Source organism: Camellia sinensis, chromosome 4, assembly GCF_055761805.1.
Source record: "Camellia sinensis isolate YWXY chromosome 4, ASM5576180v1, whole genome shotgun sequence".
Taxonomy (NCBI): domain Eukaryota; kingdom Viridiplantae; phylum Streptophyta; class Magnoliopsida; order Ericales; family Theaceae; genus Camellia; species Camellia sinensis.
In genome coordinates, this window is record NC_138964.1 from 181,431,865 (window position 1) to 181,459,133 (window position 27,269).

Genomic DNA, 27,269 nt, shown 5'->3' on the forward strand with positions numbered 1-27,269 from the left:
TTTAATACACATATTCTTTTCAAAAAATGTATACATCAGATTTACTCCTCCATTTTTGGTTTTGTTCTCACTTCTTCCATTGCTCCTTACTTACTTTACGGCTTCTCCATTATTTATCATAAATTTAATTAATATTGTTCTATTGTTCACTTATTAGGTTTGTGCAACTCCATACTCCATTATTCATAACATTCTACTATTATATTCCACCGTCATTATAGATTTGTGTGAATGGAAGATTTGCAAAATATCACTATTTGGTAATACTTTTCAGTTTTCTGTTTATATTTATAAAAATTTAAAAAATTAAAATAAAAATTTATTTGGTAAAATTTTTGATTTATAAATCAGTAGTCTCAGTTTATAAATTTGATCAAAAAATGAAAACACAAAAAATGTATTTCCATTTTGAGTTTTGAGTTTTGAGTTTTTTTTTTTTTTACCACCCAACACTAGCAACCACCCGCCACCATTTTCTACTACCGTCTTTCGCCACCACCTGCTACCCCCCACCACCACCTGCAACCACCACTCACCACCCACCTGCCACCACCACCCGCCACCACCACCCACCTGCCACCCACTCGCCACCACCATCCACCACTTGCCACCACCACCACCCGCCACTACCATCCACCCACCACCACCCGCCACCACCACTCGCCACCTACTTGCCACCATCACTCACCACCCACCACCACCACCACCACCACCACCATCACCCACCTACCACCACCACCCACTCGTTACTACCTACCACCCGCCACTATTACCCACCCACCCACCACCACCACCACCTGCCACCTACCCGCCATCCGCCACCCACCTGCCGCTACCACCTACTCGCTACCATCCACCACCACCACCACCACCTACTCGCTACCACCCACCACCCGCCACCGTCACCCACCCACCCACCATCACCACTCACCACCCACTCGCCACCACCCACCACCACACGTCATCTGCCACCCACCTGCCACCACCACCCGCCACTGCCACCCACCCACCTACCACCACTACTCGCCACCACCACCCACCACCACCCACTCGTTACCACCCGCCACCGTCATCCACCCACCCACCCACCACCACCACCCACCGTCACCACTTTCCACCGCTGTCTTCCGCCGCCACTTGCAATTTCTCACTCTTTTTATATTTTTTAACTTTTTTAAATATTTTGCCAATTACCAAACGCGTTTATAGTTTATGTTTTTCTAAAAATAAACAAAAACCAGTTTATAAAATTTTTATAAATATAAACTGAAAACGTAAACGTTACCAAACACACAGTAAAAGTTCAGATATAGAGAATAATCTAATTATTCAAGTCGATGAAAATATGATTTTTTTTAAGTTCTTATTTTCGTGTTCATGATTATCATTTGCAAAACCAATTTTGAAAATAATGCACCTATAAGAAAATCAAGTTCCAAAAAAAATTTTACTGCATGACATCTTCTGTTTGTAGCAACAATAGGTGGTAGACGTTTACTAGGTTCAACATCCATATGTAGTAAGGAGGAGAAAAATTATAATCACATTTGAAAATTATATGTTAAAAATTTATATTTTATTTTGAAATAAATATTTCAAAAAGTCACTAACAAGTCAAAAAAATTAACAAATTATACACAAAAAAAAAAAAAAGAAGTCATATTTCATTTGCTCTCTACTTTTTGCATATTTTTTTGTAAAATGTCAAAAAAATATTCTAAATAAACTAATTTTTTTACTTCATATTTTAACCAAAAAAAATTATTAAAATAATTTGTTCCCAAATGAGACTAAGGGCAATTTTGAAATTTTAAGCATTTTAATTATGTTGAGATCGTCATTTTCTATGTGGTCAATAGATGGTCAACTAATAAATGATCCTAACTATTACATATTAAGCAAGAGGTAACAAAGTAATTTCAAAAAATAAAGGGATATTAATGTGATTTCAAGTAAACAAAGATGAGTGCAATTATAATTTATCCATTTTAAAAACATTGATAATTTGAAACAACTATACACACCCAAATTATATGATTTGACGGTGCCCAAATAATATATATAAATCATATGACTCGATGATATCATTGGGTGGCAAAAATATATATATATATATATATATATATGTTTTCAATAATGTTACCTTTACAACACTTATTTTATATTATACTTATCATTTTACTTGTTAACATAATATTACTGTATTATACTTATCATTTTACTTGTTAACATAATATTACTGTATTGTAGTGAATTTCATCTCACATATACGACAAATGAACTAATATATCATATAGTAAAATAAGCTAATAGAAGTTGAATATTGTATTACTATAATATTATTCTCTTCTTTTTTTTTCCAATTTAATTTTATAAGAAAAAATAAAAATATAATTTGATTGATCCATGAACTATCCTAAGTTTCCCCTCTCTTTTTTTTTTTTTTTTTTTTAATAATACTAGAAATACAAAAATCATTCATAAAATGAGACACTGACCTCTCACACTATTACGTGAATGGTTCGCATACAGTTATTTATTTATTTATTTTCAAACATCACACAAAACTGTTCTTGGCATGCTGAATCTAACATCTATACATTCAGCAGTAGAAGCGAAGTCAAAATCACAGTCACACATGCACATATGCACCTAACTAGTTTTTTTTGGGTGAATAGCACCTAACTAGTTAGTTAAGGAAAAAGCTGATTCCCACAGATGGGCAAAGATGATTGATTTCCCTTCCATCTCTTCCGTTGTCTAGTCCTTCAGAAAATGGTCATATATGCACATGTACCATAATTAAACATATGTCAATAAATGAGCAATGACAAAAATTCCTACAAAATACAATTCTATAACCTTTAAAATAATCTGAACCATTTATATCACTGTTAGAGATTAAAAAAAAAAAACATCAATAATCAATATATTAGTGGGAGTCGTAAGAATCCTCCTTTGTGGGAGTCTCAAACATTTTCCATCAATAAATATATCTAATATATATGATTGTTCCCCCTCCCAATTTTAAAAATTATTTAATAATTTTGAAACATTTTTCTAAGTCAATCATATCAGAATACTTGTTCTTATCTGAAAAAGATACAAAATTTACAAATTTCAATATTTTAATTAATAAAATTCAACTTGAGATTCCACCTGTATTTGTTATAAAAGTAAAATATATAATTTTTCTAATTTTAGTCCATAGGGGCAAGAATAGATAGCCAAGAGAAAATTGCATTATCCAGGGGAAAATGATTGTTCATGTTTGAATAATGTATAGAGAGGTAGAATAGATTGTATGTATTCATATGGTTAGGGGCTCCTTATATAGGAGACGATTTACAAATTGTAATGATGAAAATCTAAAGCACTAACATTGCACTATACATAAAGTATAAACCACTAACATAAAGCTAACACACTAAGCTAACACACTAACAGCCCCCCTCAAACTCAAGGAGGATAGGAACTAACCAACTTGAGTTTGAAGAGAGTAACAAAACAGGAAAGTAAACTGATAAATAAAAAATAAAACAGGATAGGAGACACGGTATGGTCGTGTCGGACCGTTGTAGCAGACAGTTTACGGGGTCATGTCGGACCGTTGTAGCAGACAGTTTACGGGGTCATGTCGGACCGTTGTAGAAGACACTGTGTGGTCGTGTCAGACCGATGTAGAAGACAGTTTATGGGGTCATGTCGGACCGTTGGAGCAGACAGTTTACGGGGTCATGTCGGACCGTTGTTGAAGACAGTTTACGGGGTCATGTCGGACCGTTGGAGAAGACAGTTTACGGGGTCATGTCGGACCGATGTAGCAGGACAGTTTACGGGGTCATGTCGGACCGATGTAGAAGACAGTTTACGGGGTCATGTCGGACCGTTGTAGCAGACACTGTGTGGTTGTGTCAGACCGTTGTAGCAGACAGTTTATGGGGTCATGTCGGACCGTTGTAGAAGACAGTTTATGGGGTCATGTCGGACCGTTGTAGAAGCTGACCGGAATCAATGTCGGGACAGTTTATGGGGTCATGTCGGACCGTTGTAGCAAATTGTGGTGGTGCACCAAGGGGGCGACTTAGGGAGTGCGCCATGAGCGACTTATACATGATACTGTGTATAACCCCCCCTCAAACTCAAATAGGTGTGAAGATAGAAACCTATTTGAGGTTGAAACAAAGGGATTGATAAAGCTGACCGGTGTAAAAGACACTGTATGAGTGTGTATATAGGCTGCCCAAAAAAAATATACATGGATGTAGATATCGAGCCCTCAAAAGTCGTGCCCTCAAAAGGTGTGCCCGCACCCTCAAAAGGCGTGCCATCAAAAGGCGTGCCCGAATGCATCAAAAGGCGTGCCATGAAAAGGCGTGCCAGTTTGTCGGCCAGAGGAGGCGCGCGATGCGCGTGGCTGCCTCTGTGTCATGGTCTTTATAAACCGAAGCGGAGGAGGCAGAAACTGAGACAGAAAAACTGAGAGAAACCTCTGAAAAATTCTTCGTTTTGCTGAGAAAGAGAGGTCGTTTTGCTGAGATTGCTGAGTTTTGCTGAGAGTGCTGAGTTTTGCTGAGATTGCTGAGAGAGATAGTCTGTAACACTCTGTTGTGAGAGATATTCTGTAACACTCTGTTGCCCAGAAAATGGCCTCGTCTTCCCGTGGGCTGCTCACCCTCTTTCCCGACCTCAACGAGTCCACAGGAGAGAGAACTGGGGCGGTGTCCCGTGAACCTCAACCAAACACCACTGGGTTTGCTCCGTTGAACTTCCCGATGCAGTCGGTGGAGCAAAAAATGGCAGTGCAAACGGATGTGGAGGCGAATCAATATACGTTGAAGGCATGTGTGGAGTCCATGACGGCTGTCACAAACCTGTCGCACCGGCTGCAGAGTAGGACAAATGAGGTGCAGCAGTTAAACTCCCAGCTGGCTCTGCTCCAACGCATGTATAAGGATGCGCGAGCAGAGATAAGCGTGCTAAGGACAGAAAACAAGGAGCTGAAGCGGAAGGCCACTGTGATGTTCCGATTTGGAGGGCCGCCATATGCTGCAGTGGAGGAGCAGGGGGTAGTGATCGTGCCCAGTGGAGTGGGAAACACGGAGGCAACACCGTCAAGGACCGCCCAGGACGGAGGCAAAAAGAAGAGACCGGCGGCAGAGTAGAGAAGGGAAATCTCACTGAGGGTGTGTGGCCGTCTGCAGAAAAGAAAACAAAAATGTTGTTGTGGTATTTTTTTTTTTTTTTTTTTTGTTTTTTTTTTTTATTGTTTTTTTTTTTTTTGTTTTTGTTTTTTTTTTTTTTTTTTTGTTGTTGATCGTGTAAAAGGGTGATCGGGATGGATCCCTGAGATGAATAAAATATGGGTTGTTGAGCAAATTGGGAAAATGGTTGCAATGGAGTTTGGTATTTGTTTTTTTTTGTGTTTTTTTTTTTTTTTTTTTTTTTTGTTTTTTTTTTTTTTTTTTATTAATTTTTTTTTTTTTTTTTTTTTTTTTTTTTAATAATAATAATAATAATAATAATAAAAAATATGGAGCATGGAGTGGGCGGTGGGAAAAAAGTGCACATGGGTTGTTATGTCAAAAAAACAAAAAATAAATGCACATGGGTTGATATGGCAGTCCACTGAAAAAAAAAAAAAAAAAACAAATAAAAAAAAAGAAAGGTGTTGATGGGGAGGAAGGTGGAACTCTCACTCGGTAGGACTATTAAAATAAAAAAAGCAAGATGTATGGTATTAATAAAAGAAGGCATGGGTGGGTGGAGTTGTATAGAAAAGAGATAAAGTGGATATAAAGATGGGATATTGATTAAAAAAAAAACAAAAAAAAGAAAGATGGGTTGGAACTGTGAAATTCCTGGTGGTAATAATACACCAGGCTGTAAGGATGTAACCGGACCAGGCCTGGGTACTGCAGGTTGTTGCCTTGGAGGAGGTGGCGGAGGAATCATTTTAGAAAGATCATTGGTCCCTGAAGAACGTTTGGGCTCGGATTCAGATGGTGCACCTTCAGACTGATTACTTGACAAATGCAATGGCAACCCAGGTGGTGGAAGGGGTGGAGGGAGCATAGTAGATGCCTTAAGTGCTGCCTTGGAGGTTGGATCGTCTGAGTTCACAGATTGATTATTTTCCCTTTTAGTTCCCCCAGTCCCAGGTGGAGGTGGCTGAGTAGACTGATGGAGAGGCGGTGCGGCGCAACGCCGATCTATCTGCGAGGGCGGCGCAGCTGAGCGCGGAGGCGCAGGCAGAGCAGGCTCGGGCGAGGGAGCAGGAGGCCACGGCTGCGGAGAGGAGGCCACGGCTGTTTAATCAGGTCTGTTTGAGATTTGATTATGTAACAGGTTAGGGTCCGGCGGGCGGTGAAGGCAAGGTTGCCGCCCGCCGGAAGGTGAAGCTCACCAAGAGCTAACCTATTGCTCTGATACCATGTTTGAATAATGTATAGAGAGGTAGAATAGATTGTATGTATTCATATGGTTAGGGGCTCCTTATATAGGAGACGATTTACAAATTGTAATGATGAAAATCTAAAGCACTAACATTGCACTATACATAAAGTATAAACCACTAACATAAAGCTAACACACTAAGCTAACACACTAACAGTTCAACTAATATTTAAGACAAAAGTGACACATGTAATGAAACTCCATCAATAATCAATAAAGAGTTCCCACATTAGTCAATTGTGAACTCACTTTCAGTCCTCATAAACTATAGTGTTAAAATGACATTAAAAAAAAATATAGTTGAAAAAATTTGAATAAAAAATGTTTATGTCAACACGTTTATGAGTCATTTTATATCAAATCAAATAACACTGCTACATTACCGAATTTTTTTAGTCCAAATTCTTTGGAATGAGTCTCTCTCTAGAAAGAGACTCTCTTCCCGAGAAGAGACTCATTCAAACAAATTCAAGCTAAATAAATTCGGTAGACGAATCATTAATCCAAATCAAGACAACAAAGGTGAATCTTTAGAATTACAATTTGTTGATGTATTCTTGGTTTACATAGAGAGATAGCAAAACCTCGGAGGAAATTGAAATTGGCTTTCATCGTTCCACCCGAAGCAGTGGTGCCTAAGTATTCTTCACCTTATTTATTTTGTAATATTTGTTTTTTTAGTTTTAAAAAAAAAAAATAGAGATTAATTTTAACCCATTAGACTGTTCAGCCTGACTCATTATGAGTCCACCTTCAGGGCGAAACTATGATATTAATTGAGTGTGCCAAGTTGGTGTCCTTCAGTATTCCCCATTCCCCATTCCATTCTTGTCAACTAATTGAACATGAGTCATTTTGGCTTTGTTTGGGAAGTTGCTATTTTAGTAGGTTATTTTAATTTTTGACTATTTTAGTAGGCTAAAATTTTTGTGTTTGGGGAGATGATTGAATTTTTTTGTGATTGGATGTGATGTTTGTAAGAGAAAAAGTGAAATGATTATGGATTTGATGTGATATTTTGTCTTATTAGTTATTTTAGCCTATTTTGTCTTTTTGTGAATTTTAACCTAAACTAAGCTATTTTTTTTCTTGCCAAACACCCCATTTATATCAATTTCATCATAATGGCCTTTTCTAATATTTTTATTTTAAATAAAAATACATCATATCGCAGATTGTAATTTTAAAAACAAATAACAGTAAATTACATTTTTCACCCACCAACTGCTATTTGAATTTTACTTTGGTCAATCATCTTCTAATTGTAATAATTAAGTTATCATGCTTCAACTTGTACTTCAATGTAATCTTCCTGTCACTCACCACTAAAAATTTGGATGAAAATTGTTAATGTGAGCACATTTGAAGGACATTAGAGCAAATTTTGGTTATAACAAATTACACTTCCGATCCTCCAACTTTCACTTACATTCCATTTTAGTCCCTCATGTTTCAATTTTCACTCAAATTTTAAACAATAGGGTAATAGGAGGATCAAGTTAAAGCTTGAAAACTTAATTGCTACTTCAGGTGAAAGTTGGAGAGTAAAAAGTGAAATTTACCCTTTTGTTTTATATAATTTTTTTGAGTATGGATTCCTTAATGATAAAAATTTAATTATAAAGAAAACAAGAAATCACATATTGGTGTAAGAAATAATGTATAGAGAAAGAGAGAGAATAAATTGTATGTATTATTATTGATTAATATATTGATATCTATTACAATGATTCATGATTCCTATATATAGAAGAGGGTGAGTGTGTAGTAGGTAAGGAGTAGGTGAAGTGGAGGTGGTAGTGGTGTAGTGGGTTAGGTTTAGTGGAGTAGGTTTAAGTGGGTGAAGTAGGTGGAGAGTAGGTGGATTTTAACAGCCCCCGCAAACTCAAGGGGGATAGGAACTAACCAACTTGAGTTTGGAGAGAGTAACAAAACAAGAAAATACATAAAAATAAAAGAGGATAAGAGACACTGTATGGTCGTGTCAGACCATTGGTGAAGACACTGGATGGTGGTGTCATAACGTTGTAAAGGATACTGTATGGGGGTGTCATAACCATGTAGAGGACACTGTATGGTGGTGTCATAACGGTGTAGAGGACACTGGATGGCGGTGTCAGACCGATGTAGAAGACAGTTTATGGGGTCATGTCGGACCGTTGTAGCAGACAATGTTGTGACAGTTGTGGTGACAGTTTACGGAGTCTTGCTGGACCCTTGTAGAACCTAACCGGAATCAATGTCGGGACAGTTTACAGAGTCTTGTCGGACCCATGAAGGAGCTAACCGGAATCAATGTCGGGACAGTTTACAGAGTCTTGTCGGACCCTTGTAGAAACTAACCGGAATCTATGTCGGGACAGTTTACAGAGTCTTGTCGGACCCATAAAGGAGCTAACCGGAATCAATGTCGGGACAGTTTACAGAGTCTTGTCGGACCCATGAAGGAGCTAACCGGAATCAATGTCGGGACAGTTTACAGAGTCTTGTCGGACCCATGTAGAAACTAACCGGAATCAATGTCGAGACAGTTTACAGAGTCTTGTCGGACCCTTGGAAAAGCTAACCGGAATCAAATGTCGGGACAGTTTACAGAGTCTTGTCGGATCCCTAAAAAGTCGCACCCTCAAAAGGTGTGCCCAATCTTTCAAAAGGCGTACCATCAAAAGGCGTGCCCAATCCATAAAAAGGCGTGCCATCAAAAGGCGTGCCCAAGTCATAAAAAGATGTGCCGGACATGATGGCGAGGCACGTGAGTGCCTTGACTGGCGCGCCCGTTTGTCGTCTGGCGTCAAGTGGCGCGCGATACGCGTGGCTGCCTCGCTATTTAACCAAGGTTGATGCTGAGGCTGAGGCAGACAAAAAAACTTCTGAAAATCCTCTGAAAACAACTCTTCCTTTGCTGAGAAAGAAACTCTGTAATACTCTGTAACCAACCCGTCTCTGAAACACTCAACAACATGGCCTCTTCTTCCCGTCCAGCTACCCAGAACATGGCCTCCTCTTCCCGTGGTCTGCTCACGCTCTTTCCAGAACTGAACGAGTCCACAAGAGAAATAACTGGTGCGGTGGCCAGTGAACCTCAACCAAATACCTCTGGTTTTGCTCCGTTGAACTTTCCGATGCGGTCGGTGGAGCAAAAAATGGCGGTGCAGTCGGATGTGGAGGCCAATCAGTATACCTTGAAGTCATGTGTGGAAACCATGACTGCGGTTACAAATTTGTCGAACCGGCTGCAGAGTAGGACAAATGAGGTGCAGCAGTTAAACGCCCAACTGGCTCTGCTCCAACGCATGTATAAGGATGCGCGAGCAGAGATAAGTGTGCTAAAGGCGGAAAACAAGGAGCTGAAGCGGAAGGCCAGTTTTATGTTCCGATTTGGAGGGCCGCCATATGCTGCAGTGGAGGAGCAGGGAGTAGTGATCATGCCCAGTGGAGTGGGAAACACGGAGGCAACACCGGCAAGGGCCGCCCAAGACGGTGGCAAGAAGAAAAGACCGGCGGAATAGGCGAGAAGAAAAATCCCACTGTTCCGATTTGTGTTGGTTGTGTTTTGTTTTGTTTTGTGTTTTTTTTATTTTTATTTTTTTTATTTATTTTTTTTTTTATGGTGTAAAATGCTGATCGGGGTTGATCCCCGGCATGAAGAAATGACAAGTTTGTAAGATGTTTTTTTTTTTTTTTTTTTTTTGTTTTGGGAGTGTTTTGTTGAAAAAATAAAAATAAAATGAAAGAAAACAAGGGAGAAAGAAAATAGATAAAAAATATTTATAGATGGATTATATGAAAAACATCAGTGCGATTGTTTCAAAATAAAGTGGGGTATTTAAAAAAGAGGAAAAGTGACTTGGAAAAAATAAATAAAAATAAGTGATTTTTGAAATCAAATGGAGGAGAGAGAGGGACAAACCCATGTGATAAAGTGGAGAGAGAGTCGGTGAGTGGGGTGCAAAAGGTGAAGGAGAAATGATGGATTGAAAATGGTTTGGGTCAAAAGTGGACACTGTTAGTGGGGAACATGAGTGCATTGATTATTTGATATAATAATAATAATAATAAAAATAAAAAGTTAGAACAGTTGGAGAGAATGAGTGGAGTATGGTAAGGGTTTCATCCAAAGCCAAAATTCCTGCAGCGAATCACTTCGCAAATCCTAGCATGAGCTTTTTCTCTTTCCAGGCTTATTCATGAATTTCCTGGTGATTTCAAGAGCCTCTGGTGGCATTGTGGCAGAGAACACCCCAACCTGGATTTTGGGTGGCAGCAACTGAGAACACCCCAACCTGGATTTTGGGTGGCAGCAACTGGAAAATATCATAGATCTGATTTTTAAAAACCTCGTGACAGCATTTCATCAGCTTCATCCAAGACAAACATTTTGATGTAAACAGGGCGAAGTGATTGTCTCCGCAACATGTCAAACACACGACCAGGAGTACCAACAACAACATGAACCCCACTGGAGAGAATGCGCTGATCTTCGCGCACACTAGTCCCTCCAACACAAGCATGAACCTTCACACTTTGCTGGGCAAGTTCAAGAGTGGGTGGAAGAACCAAAGCTTGGCACTCAACCAAGCTATAATCTAGCTGCTGCAGAATTCCAGAGCAGAATGTTGCAGTGTTTCCAGTTCCAGACTGTCTCGTCATATGAGGTGAAGAATTCTTCTCCATCAGCCTCACACATGACTACAGTTGCACAAATCTTTGTTGATTTTATCAGCGGAATAGGTTGAGGTCCGGCGGGCGGCTAAGGTGAGGTTGCCGCCCGCCGGGGAAGCGAAAATACTAGGTTTTAAACCAGCTCTGATACCATGTAAGAAATAATGTATAGAGAAAGAGAGAGAATAAATTGTATGTATTATTATTGATTGATATATTGATATCTATTACAATGATTCATGATTCCTATATATAGAAGAGGGTGAGTGTGTAGTAGGTAAGGAGTAGGTGAAGTGGAGGTGGTAGTGGTGTAATGGGTTAGGTTTAGTGGAGTAGGTTTAAGTGGGTGAAGTAGGTGGAGAGTAGGTGGATTTTAACAGTTTCCTATAATTTGAACATTCATTAGATTTAAAGGAAGTGAAAACAGTATGCTGTGGGCAGGGAGAATTCAATGGACTAGGGCCATGCACACCATCATCACCCAACCTTTACACAAATAGAAAGGAATGCATGTTCCGGGACTGGTTTCATCCCACTCAAGCTGTCTCCCACTTGGCTGCCCTTTCCCTCTATGGTGGTTCTGCACAGTTTGTTATTCCCATGAATTTTAGTCACTTGGCTTTGTATACATAATTATTATACTTAATTAATTATTAATTAATGTCTAAGATATGATATATTAAACATCATTGTCTCACTATACTACTACTTGAATTCATAAACTGGTTTGTGTTCTATTCAGAAGTGTGGATATGTATATGAATAAATAAGCTTGCCTAGAAGAGTGTTTGGGGCCCTTGGACTTGATTAATAAGCGATGAAACTTCTTTAAATTTTGTCTCCTATACTTTCATTTTTGCTTCTAAGTTTGGCTACTTGCCTACTTAGATTTTGGCAGTCCCTGTGTAGCCTCCTTTCTAAATATGTACTATATGCAATGCTGTCTTTTCTGAATAAAGTTATGTGATGATTGTATTCGGATATACATTTTGAGTACCATTTTATATGATGTCTTGTCCTATATCACACCAATTATATCAAATGAATCAGAAAGCACAATATTAATATTAGATTGCAAAGAAATATCGTGCTTATTTGCTGCAAAGAAATAATTCATTAAGACTTCAAGTTTTCATATAAAGAAAAACGGACATTAGTGAGGCTACAAGTTATGTATGCATATGTACATATATACATTAAGATCTAAGCAGACAAATGTTTCTTAACAGCATCAGTAGATTTATGAGCAAAGTACTTTTGCCTAAGATGTACATATGGGTACCCAATTAGTGAGAGAAAGTGTGCCGGCTTCGAGAAGGAAAGTATTTCATACCAGACTTGGTTGTCCTCATCCAGTTCAATCGAGAAGCGTTCTTCCCCAGCCTGCACTCAGCAGAAATGTGAAAGATGTTAGCAATGTTTCAGCTTTAACCAGTTCAGAGAAGAAAGCTCCATATGCTAAATTATATGAAAGAAACTAGGAGAGAAACTGAATTCATGCACCTTTTGGAAAAATGATTTCCAAGTCTGAACAACAAGAAAAGTAGAGATTAAAAAGAAAAGGAAAAAAAGAAAGAAAGAACAAATATAACCCCTCTCTCTCTCTCTCTTCTCTGTTTGTGGGGGGGGGGGGGGGGGGGGGGGGGGTTTGGTGGTTTGACAAGTGAAGCAATTTTCACTTGATGAAGCAGTAATAAAAAGAAAAAAGAATATATATGTGAATGCCATCTATAAAAATAGGAAAAATAGAACAATGGTGAAGTCAGTCAATCACAATTTCAGTTTATCATCATCATAGATTACTACAGAAAAAGCTTGCACAGATTCATTTTTGCTCAGCTCCGGTAAACCATAATGTAATTAAGTTTTCACCAATCCCCAAAAGGGAAAAAATGTGTTTACATTGTCAGCATCTAAATCTCCTCATCTCCATCAAACTGACAGTGAGAATGTAACAGAATGGACCAATCACACAATTTAATGAAAACAATCATTTGACAGTAGGAATGCAACAGATGGACCAATTACACAATTTAACGAAAACAATATCATTTGAATGGTCTTGTGTAGGTAAGGACCTTGGATGATTTGAATGCCTTCGGTACAATGTCAGTTTTATAAAAATAAAAATAAAATAAAATAAAAAAATGCAATAAAAAATTACACAACTTGCTGGCATCAAGCATTCTGGAAGGTTAAGGAAATGCACCAAAGAGGGAATTACGTGTAACTAACTAAAACCTTGACGGCATAAATGAATTACATGAACAAGTTGACCCAGTCCTATACTTGTGATAGAATTTGTCTGCCAAGAAAAATAGCATTGATTGAATAAGTTATACATGACACCATCACTCAAATAAGTTATGATATGTGTCATGTATAAATAAGCAATAATCTTCTATCTACAGATACCAGTTATGGAGTCAACCTCTTGGCCAGGGAATAAAGACAGTGAATGCTCCAAAAAATTACTTAGATACATCTGGTGTGGCCCAATCGCTTTCCTACACATTTTTCATTCTTTATAGTATAGAAAATCAGGCAGTAATAAAAGATTTTTTTATATAATTATCAGGTAGAAATCAAATAAAATACGGAAAATTTATACAATTTTGCACATCAAAGAACTCTCAAAGTCAAATCTGTGCAAGGTGTTATGTACGCATAAATGTAACTGATGATACCAGTGTCAAATCAACTTTAATGATGTAAATTACTTAACAAATAATGTTCTGTGAACAGATATGATTACTTTAACATCTCTCTCGACACTATACTCTTATATTATTTCCAAAATGTAGATGTTAAATTAAAATCATATATAAATACACACACCACAAGTTACCAAACCTGAATAATCTGATATGAGAGTATAGGCAAAAAGTAACAAGTGTTCAACAAGCAACAAAAGCGGAAAAAAGTACATTGCAGTTTTGAAGCAGGATTCCTTACATTGAAGTAAAAGAAATTAATGTTCAACTAACTTAGTAATCAAAATGAATCCCATAACGATAGCACATTGTCCAGTTTGGTACCAATATAAAAACCTCAAACATCAAATGTCAATTCACAATGAAAGGCATTATTTATCCCCCAAAAAAAAAAAAATCACAATGAAAGGCATTGTTGTTTCTGATGCATTCTAATTCTATATTCTTTAGAGAGGAAGGGAATAAAAAAGTAGCACCTAACTTTTTGCTTTGTTGAAGAGAACAAAAGAGTAGAGAAAAAATTCACAGCTGAGTTTTGATGGTTGCTGCAACTGCTGAGTAAGATGTTTTACCAAAGGTCCTTCACCATGCTTTTTGTTTCAAAACAAAAACAGGAGAAACAAAAAATTTTGCTTCAAAAACAAGGAGGGCTTATGTATCCATTGTTTATAGCACACAAGAATTCATGACGTTCTACAGATGCAACAAAAGGGAATAAACCTGTCTCTTTTATTGTTGGAATCATGGAACCACAAAAATTTAACCTACCATGTACAAACAATTACAACTAGCCAATAAGCACTAACCAGTAAGTGTCCTTGAAGGGTGCCACTACCAAATCCAAAAGAGGCCGCAGTCTTTTTAGTGTTCCTGTTCTCGTTTACGTATACAACCTGAAGAGGCATCATGAGCCAGGGGAAAAATTCTTTCACACAAACGCAGAACTTCACCCCACTTTGAATGGGAGTCCTGGGATCAACAAATGACCAATCTAATCCAAAATGCCTGCAAAGTAAATTAAGATGTAGATTAAAACCTGTCTCATTAGTTGCTAATTGGAATCTAATATATATATGTGAGTGAGCGGGTGTGTGCACAGTGCACACCTCCAAGTTTGAAGAGCTGTTTTGCCCTTTTCATAGGTCTCAAGGCCTGAACCGACTAAAATACGGGCATGATTGATCAAGAAGCCATTTTTTGAGAGCTCCCTATCTTCTTGAAGTGAAGATGCAGGCTTGGCACTAGCTCCTCTATGTTTAGAGTCATAGTTAAAGGCTCCAGACCTGTTGATGTGTTAGCCATCAGCACAATAGACTTATACCCCTCAATGGATTTAGTTTCACTGGTAACAGCAGAAAAATCATAGCTGAAGTGCACTATTTTTTACTTCATAATGCAAGCCTTCTGTTCTTGAGGAGACGGGCGAGTCCAACACAAGAAAACCATCTCTCTCTTATATTCAAAAAATCTTCAAAACACCAATTGAAAAAAAAAAAGGAATACACATATAAGCATCAATCACAAACAAATCAAATGTAATGATTTCATTTGATCAAAAGGAACATTGTCATTGTCAAGGTGGCCTAAAACGAACAATTATTTAGTGCCCCAGGGGCAATGACGTGGCAACGCCACAAAACATGCATAACCATTCATTTGTGTGGGTTGCACATGGGTCTCATACAAATAAATGGCTTGAATTGTTTTGTGGCAATGCCACAAGGGACATGGAATAATTTTCCTGTATAACACTATGTTTAGCATCCTACGAGAAGAAAATAAATGATTTCACAAGTTAGGAGAGAAAAAAGAATGATTATATGACTCCAATAACCTAAACCAAACAACATAAAAGGAAAGAAAATAAATTATTTTATTATATTATTTACCAGTATCAACTTTTTTTGAAAAAATTACTCATAAATCCCATTTAGGAAAATGTTAGTCTATTTAGTCTTACATGTTTTTTTATAAACCAATTAATCTTTTTTATTTGCAGTATGCATTATTGATTTAATTTAGTAATATTAGAGTTTACTTGTTTGCCCTTATTTGAGATTTGGTTTTGATGTTTTTTGGGAATTTAGGTATATGTGGTGCTGGAAATTTGTGTTAATGCATATAATATGATAGTGGTGTTGGTGGTAGATAATGGCATGTATAGAATATGATAGTGGTGTTGGTGGTAGATAGTGGCATGTATATAATATGATAGTGGTAATATATAATATGTAAGTGGCATATAATGGGTTATAATGATGTTTGTAATATCTCCTATATAAGGAGTGTCATTTGGTCTTGTAAAATAAGAAGTTTTGAATATAACAGAAATATATTCCTTCTTCCTCATATTTTCGGAGTTCTTCTTCCTCATATTTTCTAAGTTGGTATCAGAGCAACAAAAAACGCAGCAGCCCTAAAACCGTCATAGCCATGTCGGAAGTCACGTCCGAAACCACTTCAACCCCTGCCGCTGCCATTCCGGTGAAAACGTCCAACTCTCACTCTGTCCAAATCACCACCATCCGCCTAAATGGTGATAATTTTCTCCGCTGGTCACAATCTGTCCGGATGTATATCCGTGGGCAAGGAAAGATCGGTTACATCACTGGTGACAAGAAGGCTCCTGCTGTTAATGATCCGCTGTTCGACAGTTGGGACGCTGAAAACTCCATGGTTATGACATGGTTGGTCAATTCTATGGAGGAGGATATAAGCTCTAATTACATGTGCTATCCTACTGCACAAGAATTGTGGGATAATGTTAGTCAGATGTATTCTGACCTAGGAAATCAATCTCAAGTTTTCGAATTAACTTTGAAGTTGGGAGAGATTCGTCAAGGAGATGATTCCGTCACCAAATATTTCAATTCGTTGAAAAGGTTGTGGCAGGATCTTGACATCTTCAACACATACGAATGGAAATCGGTTGACGACTGCAACCACCACAAGAAAATTGTGGAAGACAGTCGTATTTACAAGTTTCTTGCCGGCCTCAACATTGAGTTCGATGAAGTGCGAGGAAGAATTATTGGCAGACCTCCTCTCTCATCCATTGGCGAAGTATTTGCCGAAGTCAGAAGGGAAGAGAGCCGAAGGAGCGTCATGCTTAAGAAAAAAGGTACTGGTGAATCAATTGAAATTTCTGCTTTAATTAGCAATGTTGCGGCCAACAAGGCTGCAAATTACCAGCGCAGGTTTGATGATAAGCCACGGGTCTGGTGTGATTTTTGCAACAAGCCTCGCCATACACGCGAAACGTGTTGGAAGATCTATGGCAAACCTGTCAACTGGAAAAGCAGCAAACAAGGAGAGAAGAATCGTGACTTTCCTACCGCTAATGAAGCCGATTCAGGTCCCTTCAACAAAGAGCAGATTGATCAACTCTTAAAGCTGATAAAATCCAACTCCTCATCCGGTACTCCTAGTGTTTTGTTGGCACAAACAGGTAGAAATCCTAAAGCCTTCTCTTGCCTAAACTTCTCTCCGTGGATCATAGATTCCGGTGCCTCCGATCACATGACTAGTTTTTCCCATTTATTTAGTACCTATTTCCCTTGTTCTGGTCATGACAAAATCAGAATAGCCGATGGTAGTTTTTCACCTATTGCAGGAAAAGGATTTATTAAACTAACTGAGAAAATTAATCTCAATGTTGTTCTTCACGTCCCCAACTTAGCCTGTAACCTTTTGTCTGTCAGTAAACTATCTAAGGATTCTAATTGTCATGTTACATTTTTTGAATCCCATTGTGAATTTCAGGACCAGAACTCGGGGATGATGATTGGGCGTGCTAGGATGCTTGAAAGTCTTTACTACTTTGATGAAGTACCTGTTAGTAATAAAAAAGCTCAGAGCTTTAATAGTACTAGTTCAATCTCTGTTCGAGAAAAAATAATGCTATGGCACTATAGGCTAGGACATCCTAGTTTTCTTTATCTGAAACATTTATTTCCAGAATTATTTAAAGGGATTGATTGTTCTTCTTTTCATTGTGAAAGTTGCATTTTTGCAAAATTTCATCGCTCTACTTATTTGCCAAAACCTTACCAGACTTCCAAACCTTTTTATTTGATTCATAGTGATGTTTGGGGCCCTTCTAAAATCACTACTCTTTCTGGTAAAAGATGGTTTGTTACATTTATTGATGACCATACCCGCTTATGTTGGATTTATTTGATGAATAAAAAATCTGACGTGAAAAATTTATTCACAAATTTTTACAATATGATTGAAAACCAATTTCAAACCAAAATTGATATTTTACATTCTGATAATGGAACAGAATATTTCAATGAGCAGTTGGGTGAGTTTTTGGAAAAAAAGGAGATTTTTCATCAATCTACATGTCGGGATACCCCTCAACAAAATGGCATTGCAGAACGAAAAAATAAACATCTACTTGAAGTTGCACGTGCTATAATGTTTTACATGCATGTTCCTAAATATTTATGGGGTGAAGCAATTTTAACAGCCTCTTATTTGATAAACAGGATGCCTACAAAGGTGTTAACATACAAAACACTTTTCGATTGTCTCAAAGCTTTTTTTCCTGACACGAGGTTGTTTTCTGATTTACCCGCCAAAGTTTTTGGATGTACTGCCTATGTTCATGTTCCTAGTCAATTTCGTTCAAAACTTGACCCCCGTGCTATAAAATGTGTTTTTTTGGGTTATTCCTCAAACAAAAAGGGGTATAAGTGTTTCGATTCTCAAACCAAGAAATTTCATGTGAGTATGGATGTGTCATTTGTGGAAACAAAATCCTATTTCCCCAATACTTCTCTTCAGGGGGAGACAAGTGGAGTAGAAGACCGTTTTGGGGATATTTCTATCCCGCTCCCCAATGTCATTTATCCTACACAAAAACCACATCTGTCTGATAATGATCACTTAGGAAAACCAAGTTCTATGGTGCCTAGTCAAGAAGATTCTTGTTTAGGGGGAGAAGTACTACAAAATGATCTAAATCCTGAGCTTCAGGTTTATACTAGGAAGCGATTTCATCTGAGGAATAATGACCTGAATGTCCATCCTAATGACTCGAATGTCCACCCGAGTTCTGGCATCGAAATTTTAGGTAATCCTATTCCTTCTATTTCCGACCTTGATGTTCCTATAGCAATTAGGAAAGGTGTCCGAAATTGCATTAAACATCCTATTGCAAATTACCTCTCCTATCAAAGACTGTCTAAAAACCATAGAGCTTTCACATCTAGGATTTCACACTTGTTTGTTCCAAGAAATATACAGGAAGCATTGGATGATCCGAATTGGAAATTAGCAGTCATGGAGGAGATGAATGCTTTAAGGAGAAGTGGTACTTGGGAGATAGTTGATCTACCCAAAGACAAGAAAACAGTTGGGTGTAAATGGGTGTTTACGATAAAATGTAACGCAGATGGAAGCGTTGAGAGATACAAGGCGAGACTGGTGGCTAAAGGCTTCACTCAAACTTATGGGATCGACTATCAGGAGACGTTTGCTCCTGTTGCTAAAATAAATTCCATCAGAGTACTGTTATCTCTTGCAGTAAATTCAGATTGGCCTCTACATCAACTTGACATTAAGAATGCATTTCTCAATGGTGATCTTGAAGAGGAGGTGTTCATGAGCCTACTGCCGGGATTTGAGCAGAGACTTGGAAGCGACAGAGTATGCAGATTGAACAAGTCATTATACGGACTCAAACAATCACCAAGAGCGTGGTTTGAACGCTTTGGGAAGGCAGTTATCAGTTGTGGCTTCTCGCAGAGTCAAGCAGATCACACAATATTTTATAAACATTCAAAAAACAGTAAAATTGCAATTTTGATTGTTTATGTTGATGACATCATTTTAACTGGTAATGATGAAGCAGAGTTAGCAGCCCTCAAAGAGAAACTCGCAAAAGAATTTCACATTAAGGATCTGGGAGCTCTCAAGTATTTCCTCGGAATGGAATTTGCAAGATCCAAGGAAGGTATATTCGTTAATCAGAGAAAATATGTTCTTGATCTCCTTGGAGAAACAGGTATGCTTGGTTGTAAGATGGTGGAGACTCCGATCGAGCCTAACTTGAAGTTACAAGCTACTAAGGCTGAAGAAGTCAAAGAGAGGGAACAATATCAGCGACGTGTCGGGAAATTGATTTACTTGTCTCATACGCGGCCTGATATTGCCTTTGCAGTCAGCATGGTAAGTCAGTTCATGCACTCACCAGGGGCAGAGCACTTTGAGGCCGTTTATAAGATCTTATGATATTTGAAAGGAACTCCAGGGAGAGGCTTACTGTTCAAGAAACATGGACATCTTCAAGTTGAAGTATATACAGATGCAGACTGGGCAGGAAGTGTTACAGACAGGAGATCAACATCCGGATACTGCTCCTTTGTAGGTGGGAACCTAGTTACATGGCGGAGTAAAAAACAGAATGTGGTAGCTAGAAGTAGTGCAGAAGCAGAGTTCAGAGCTGTTGCCCATGGAATCTATGAAGTAATGTGGATTAAAAGAATTCTTGAAGAATTAAAGCTTTCTCACCCGACACCTATGAAGGTCTATTGTGACAACAAAGCACCTATATCTATAGCTCATAATCCAGTTCTACATGATCGCACAAAACATATAGAAGTGGATAAACATTTCATCAAGGAGAAAATCAATGCTGGCATAATCTGTATGACCTACCTTCCAACAGGTGAACAATTAGCTGATGTGCTAACGAAGGGACTACACAAGAAGCAATTTGATAAGCTGACTAGCAAGCTGGCTATGGAAGATATCTTCAAACCAGCTTGAGGGGGAGTGCTGGAAATTTGTGTTAATGCATATAATATGATAGTGGTGTTGGTGGTAGATAGTGGCATGTATAGAATATGATAGTGGTGTTGGTGGTAGATAGTGGCATGTATAGAATATGATAGTGGTGTTGGTGGTAGATAGTGGCATGTATATAATATGATAGTGGTAGATAGTGGTAATATATAATATGTAAGTGGCATATAATGAGTTATAATGATATTTGTAATATCTCCTATATAAGGAGTGTCATTTGGTCTTGTAAAATAAGAAGTTTTGAATATAACAGAAATATATTCCTTCTTCCTCATATTTTCGGAATTCTTCTTCCTCATATTTTCTAAGTTATGGGTAAAGTATGGTTTAACATTTTCATTTTTTTAGGGATTTTGTGAACTGATTGTGGGGATTGTTAATGTTACCTACTTGGTGTTACATTATTGATGTTATCCTCCCACTGGCCTCCAGCAATACTAACATTGCAAGAGATCCAAACAATCATAACAACATTAAATAAAAACAATGCGTCAGTTACATTATATACATGCACAACATCACATTTGTAATCATTGGTAACCCCCACACCCGCGAAAATAATAACATTACATGAGACCCAACTAGTCATACAAACATTAATTAAAACACCATGCGTCTGTCACATTACGTACATGTACAACATCACATTTGGTGTCACTAGTAACCCCCAAAACCGCGATATTAACAATATCACCAAAAACCCCACATTACGCACCATTTAAACAACATCCAATTTCGAGCATCGACCTTGATGTCGTATTGTTCCACAAACAACCAAAGTAACATCGAAGACACTCATACTTGTTGTCATTGCATCAATACACAATCAACGCTGCCGCTAACGGATTGATGTGAAATCATCGATGTTACGTCGACAACGTTACTTGCACTCCTAGATGTCCTAATACCCATGCCGCTTCACCTCTGTAAATTTGCTAGAAGGGATTTTAGAATTTTCTAGGATTTTGAAGGGGTTCTGTAATGATATTTGGGAAATAAATAATGCTAGGTGCAACGTTGCCAAATCCAGCGTCCAACTCACACAAAATGAGGATCAACACTACAACATCTACAAGGAAATGTTGAATTTTCAATTTTTGAGCTTCCGTTTTGTTCGCAATGAAGGGAAAAGGAAAAAATTGCTATAGTATGCTTTTGGGCGTTTTGGTAACTACATCATCGCCTAAACACCCAATTTACCCCTCCAAACAACCAACCCACACGTTACATTAGTGGGCTTAAGCGTAAATAACATTGATTTGGGACCTTTAAGTTTACAAAATAAATTGCTGGACTATATGGTTCAAACTATATGGTTCAAACTATCTAAACTTGGAATTTATTGATGTTTTTCCCTTTTTTTATTGGGCAATTTTGATATTACTAAAATAAAAATAATTTGTGGATTTCTTTCCTTTCCCAATCTCTCCCTATTTTTTATTTTTTTTGAGTTTTTCTACTTTTCTTCTCATTTCCCCTAATTTCTCTCATTTTTACCAATCCAATATTCTTTTCTTCCGAAATCACCCAATCCATGTAAAAGATACACGACCATTTTGGGGGGGATAAAAAACAAAACCTGTATAATAATGGATAAGTTGAGCCAATCGAGCCAATAATGGTCGATCAAAACTGGTTTAAGAATTAAAAAGCGTGAAATAGGTGTTTCATTGATGAATAGAGTTGCAATGAAAGATCAGATAAGAGCATTACTTGAAGCATACATTATTACACATATAGCAGAGACTATGATAGTGTATTTGGGAGTGAATGCGAGATAAAGTAGATAAATTTTTACAGATATATCTGATAAGGTAGGGTTTGAGAGAGAATTGTTTGGTTACCGATTTTCTCAGTGCAAGCGATGAGATCTTCGAAGTTGCACCTTGAATAATTCCACAGAGAGAGAGAGAGAGAGAGAGAGGGCGGAGCGAAGAGTGACTGTTATGGAAGAGGAAGATAAAGAGGCACGGTTCCACTGCGGTTAGGCTCTCTGTGACGAGTCTGGACTGGACGACGCATCTTACGCCATAAGACCATCACGAATCCGTAAAATTCGTAATCTGATCAAGTCTTGTCCAAGTTTGGATTGATTTTTTGAATTCATGATTCGGTTTTGGATTAAAAAATTAAAAATCTATAATACATGAATTGGTTCCGGATTGAACCCCACGGTTCTGGATTGGAACCGATCCGGATAGTATACAAATAGTCTATATTTTTATTATACATCCTCCTGCATAGTAACTTCTTTGATTTCATATAAAATTTAAATTCAAACCTAAACTTACATAGTATCTTCTTTTATTACTTTTGTTTGCTAGTTTTTAGTATTAATTTATAATGATCTAAATGCTTATGGTGGAACTAATTTTCTTATGGTTGTTTAAATTCTAAAATAGTTTGTCACTATTATGAAAAGACATGTTGCTATTGTGAAACTAATATGGTGCTATATTTATATTTTTATGAAATTAAAGTGTTATATATTTTTTTTTGTTATTTAATTATGTAAATCCGTGGTCCTAAACCGATCCAATCCGTGTTTAAATGGATTGGTTCGGATTGGTTCCACGATTTAAACGAATTGGATTGGTTCCAATTTTTCAGGATCCGTAGATAATGAATTGGTCCTAGTTTTACTTCAATCCGATCCAATCCGGACCATACTCACCCCTATCTCCAACGCTGAATATTATTTGAATTTGATTTTTTTAAGAAAATAAAAAAAAATAAAAAAAAATAAAACTACTTTTACCTCTCCAATGGTTTCACCAGGTGATATCAAAAGAATGGAATAAAATTTTTACCAATTGAAGAGCTGGGACAGGTTTTACTAAAATACTGTGCGTTTACATTGGAGGTAGATCCTATCGGGACAACAAGCCGGATGTCCTCTTCTTGCTGTTTTCAGTTCTGATTGGAATTAATTTGATGGTGATACGTTGATTTGGAAATTAACAACAATCTTTAATCTTCTAATTTTGTGTTCTTGTTAACTGCATATGTATATGTGGGGACATAATTTTTGAATAATGAACACGTAGCCGAGGTGGCACCGAAGTACCAGCCGAGGTGCTACATGTCCTCGCCTTGGCATCGAGGTAATTTCGACTAGGCCGAGGTTATCTACGGAGATACTGGAATCCGGGATAAGCGGATAAGAGACAAGAGTCCTAGGATGAGAGATGACTTCAGTTTGGCTACAGATAAGACTCTTAGAGGGTTTATCCTAATCCAACTGCGAATTTAGGATTAGCATTGAACCAGAGTCCATTGAAGCTACGTTTCTATTGGGATTAGGTCAGTGTTGGCTATAAAAGAGAGGCACCCTCGTGGGTCTAAGGTACGCTTTTTGTATTGGGGGATTTGGTGATAGCCCCCTCACTATCTAATTTGCCTTTCAAAAGAATAAGAATTATATAAGTACTTTCAAAACCCCCTGATATTTTAAAACTTGTTTCTTTTACTATATTATCCTCATATCTATCAGTTCTCCTATTAAGCCATATTCACTATGTATTTCAGAGTAAAATTTTACTCTATATGAAAGTAAAATTTTACTCTGAATAAGAGTAAAATATTATACTTTGAAACTAAAGTAAAATTTTACTCTGTATAAAAGTAAAATTTTACTCTGAATAAGAGTAAAATTTTACACTCTGAAACTAAAAGTAAAATTTTACTCTGTATAAAAGTAAAATTTTACTCTGAAAAACAAGTAAACTGTGAGATTCTGAAGCTAAAAGTAAAATTTTACTCTGTATAAAAGTAAAATTTTACTCTGGTTCTGTCAAATGAAAAAAACAGAGCATTCTATCAAATGAAATTAGATCATTCACAACCATTGTTCTTCTGTTTCTTCACGGTTACTTACTTCTTTCGTATCACCTCTTTGTCTTCTTTGTTATCTATTACATATACACAATCCATATTGCTCACTCACAACACAAAAATTTGTCAAAATTAAAAACAATTTTACAACAAAAAGTTGAGAGAACATAGTAACAACTCATCAATAGATCAATTTAAGAACTTAACAACACTATCCAAATGAAAAATCTCTCCCTCACACACACACACACACACAAACACACACATATATATATGAAAAATCTGAAGAACTGTGTTCAAATATGAAAATTTTGAACAGTCGCGCGATTCGTCTCTATACTCTTTCATAATTCGAATTTTTGATCGACAAGGCTATCATCAACGGCAAGAACATGAACTTCATGAGAATTGGAAGGCGATACATCGACGTCGTCGAAGCTTTCTCCGATCATCTCCGACGATCTCTTCCACTACGAAACCTATGCGCCATTCAAAGAAAATTCTCTGCAACTAAGAGTGATTTAGGTATATTCACAGTTTTGGTTGAAATCACGAGAGCTTCGAACGAATCCAATCCAACCCTAGGAATGGAAGAGAGAAGGAAAAGAGAGAATTTGTTTGTGCGTTTGCTTGGTTGAGGCTTCGATCATGTTCCACCGCCTTGAGGAAGACACCGGCGGCGGCGTATGAATCGCCAGAGAGTGATCGAAAAATTGAATCGGCGTAGGAGGAGATCGAAGAATGTTGAGAATCATAACAGAGAGCTCGTAAAAGAGCAGAGAAGGTGAGGAGAGATTGGATGGAGAATGTGGGGAAATTTAGTTAAGGGTATAATAGTCTAATAAAATATTTAAATAATAAATTTTGTCTTTTATGCAAAGTTTTATAATTATGAGGGGGTTTAGAAAATATAATTTTTTTCTTAGTCCTTTTAACAATGAAAGGAAGGTAAGGGGGGGTTTATAGCTAAATTTCCCTTTTGTATTCTGAATAGTGAGTTAACCATTTTTGCTATCTTTGAGAGATAACTGATTTGATCGTTAGAGTGCCCCGGGGTGGACAAACCACCGCCGGAATCTTATCTTTCTGTGACAGGTCGTTTGGACTTAATCCATTCTGTCGGTGTTCTCCACCTGAGTACCTGTTTGGCAATGTGGTCAGAAATTGACACACACAATTTGGCGTCGTCTGTGATAACGAAAGAAGAATAGATGGCCAACGACGGACGAAAAGAAAATGTTGGGGACGACATCCCTACTAGGAATGGTAAGCACATTGACCCTAACGTAGAGGAGGATAATTGCAACGAAGAAACTCGGTATCAGAATCCCAGAGAGAAATACGTCGGCAAGGAAGGCGGCGCACCAAAGAAATCAGACCGAAGCAGGTATTATAACGAGGACGACCTCCAGGTATGGAAAGATAGATACCTGCGGAGGGACGAAGAGATGAAGGGAATGGCGAACAAATTGGCAGACCTACAAACAGTCGTCAATTTCATGATACAGAACAACGTCATGCAGCCATAGTTCCCGTTACAAGACACGCTGATTCCAGCGGCCAAGAACAATGCCCAGAAAGGGCAGAAAATAGTTCCTACAGTCCCTCAGCACGACAAGATTAAGGGACATTCTTACCGGCCTTCGCGGGAGGTTGGGCATGAAGAATCAATGAGGAGAGAATCCTAGAAGACACGTCGAACTAAAGAAGCCTGCACCAAAGAAAATCGGAATGTTCAGGCAAAGGAACTCTGTTTTGACACGACCAATGGAGGGAGGTCCAAAAGAACTCATAATGACACTAGAAATAGTGCACCAAAAAGGCTGAAATTCGGAGATAGCCGAGCTCCTGGACGGACCAAGGAGGATCTGAGGGATTACCTCCAAAGGAAGCGACAAGATGCCGAGGCGATTTCTCCAGTCAAATCGAGAACGCCGTTTTCGGTAGAATTGGATAAATTCGAAGCCCCGAAAAGATTCAATATGCCAAGATTCCAGATATACGACGATAAGTCGGACCTCAACTTTCACGTCGGCTTGTACCTGAACTCGATAGCACTATACACTGGGAAGGAGCTGTTGCTTTGCAAGGTGTTCCCCTTGTCCTTCGGGAAAATTGCATCGGGCTGGTTTCACAAGTTGCCGAAAGGAACTGTGAAAACCTGGGAAGGCCTGGCCAAGATGTTCTTGGCCAGGTTTGTGACAAACAAACTACAGCCATTAAGGGTGGACTCCCTGATGGCTTTGAGAATCAGTGAGGATGAAAGCCTTAAGGCCTATGCCAAGAGGTACTATGAGGTGTTCAACCGAATACCACGATGCAACCAAGAGGTGGCGGTCGTGTCTTTTAAGAACGGCCTAAAAGATGATTGCCTGCTTCGAAAATCACTGGCAAAGACATTGCCAAAAAGTATGGAGGAACTTATAGCAAGGATAAAAAAGTATGTCAGGGCCGAGGAGGACACGCCGGGGACAAAGGCGTCAAAACAAGAGAAGAGAAACGGCTTGCCGAAGCAAGGCTGAGGTAATGGAGGATACAATAAACAAGAGACAGGATTAAGGGCTGTGCAGGCAGTCCCAACTGTATTCCGAATCCCAGTTTATAAAGTCTTGGAAAAAATCCGAAATCAGTCCTATTATAGAGCACCAGTAAGGGTTCCGGGTGAATATATGGGAAGAAGCCTTGGCAAGCACTGTGCTTACCACAATGAAGATGGACATCTGACTCAGGGGGTGCAGAGCCTTGAAGGCATATCTGGAAGACCTGATAAGACAGGGCCATTTAAGGGAC

The 27,269-nt window shown here is 38.1% G+C and overlaps 1 protein-coding gene across 2 annotated transcripts; it reads right to left on the reverse strand.

The window, feature by feature from the left end:
* Positions 1-2,678: 2,678 nt before the first annotated feature.
* Positions 2,679-22,665, reverse strand: LOC114277360 (outer envelope protein). 2 transcript variants are annotated; one of them, XM_082867071.1, is made up of 6 exons: positions 22,490-22,661; positions 15,220-15,300; positions 14,939-15,115; positions 14,639-14,837; positions 12,452-12,501; positions 2,679-2,766 (listed from the first exon to the last, which is right to left on the reverse strand). In XM_082867071.1, exons 2-6 carry the CDS (start codon positions 15,276-15,278, stop codon positions 2,694-2,696), a joined length of 558 nt encoding a protein of 185 aa, XP_082723197.1. In that variant the 5' UTR covers positions 15,279-15,300; positions 22,490-22,661; the 3' UTR covers positions 2,679-2,693. The 2 variants fall into 2 exon arrangements, with proteins under 2 accessions (XP_082723197.1, XP_082723196.1); XM_082867070.1 differs by lacking the exon at positions 2,679-2,766 and having other exon boundaries at positions 12,186-12,501; positions 22,490-22,665.
* Between the last annotated feature and the right edge of the window lie 4,604 nt (positions 22,666-27,269).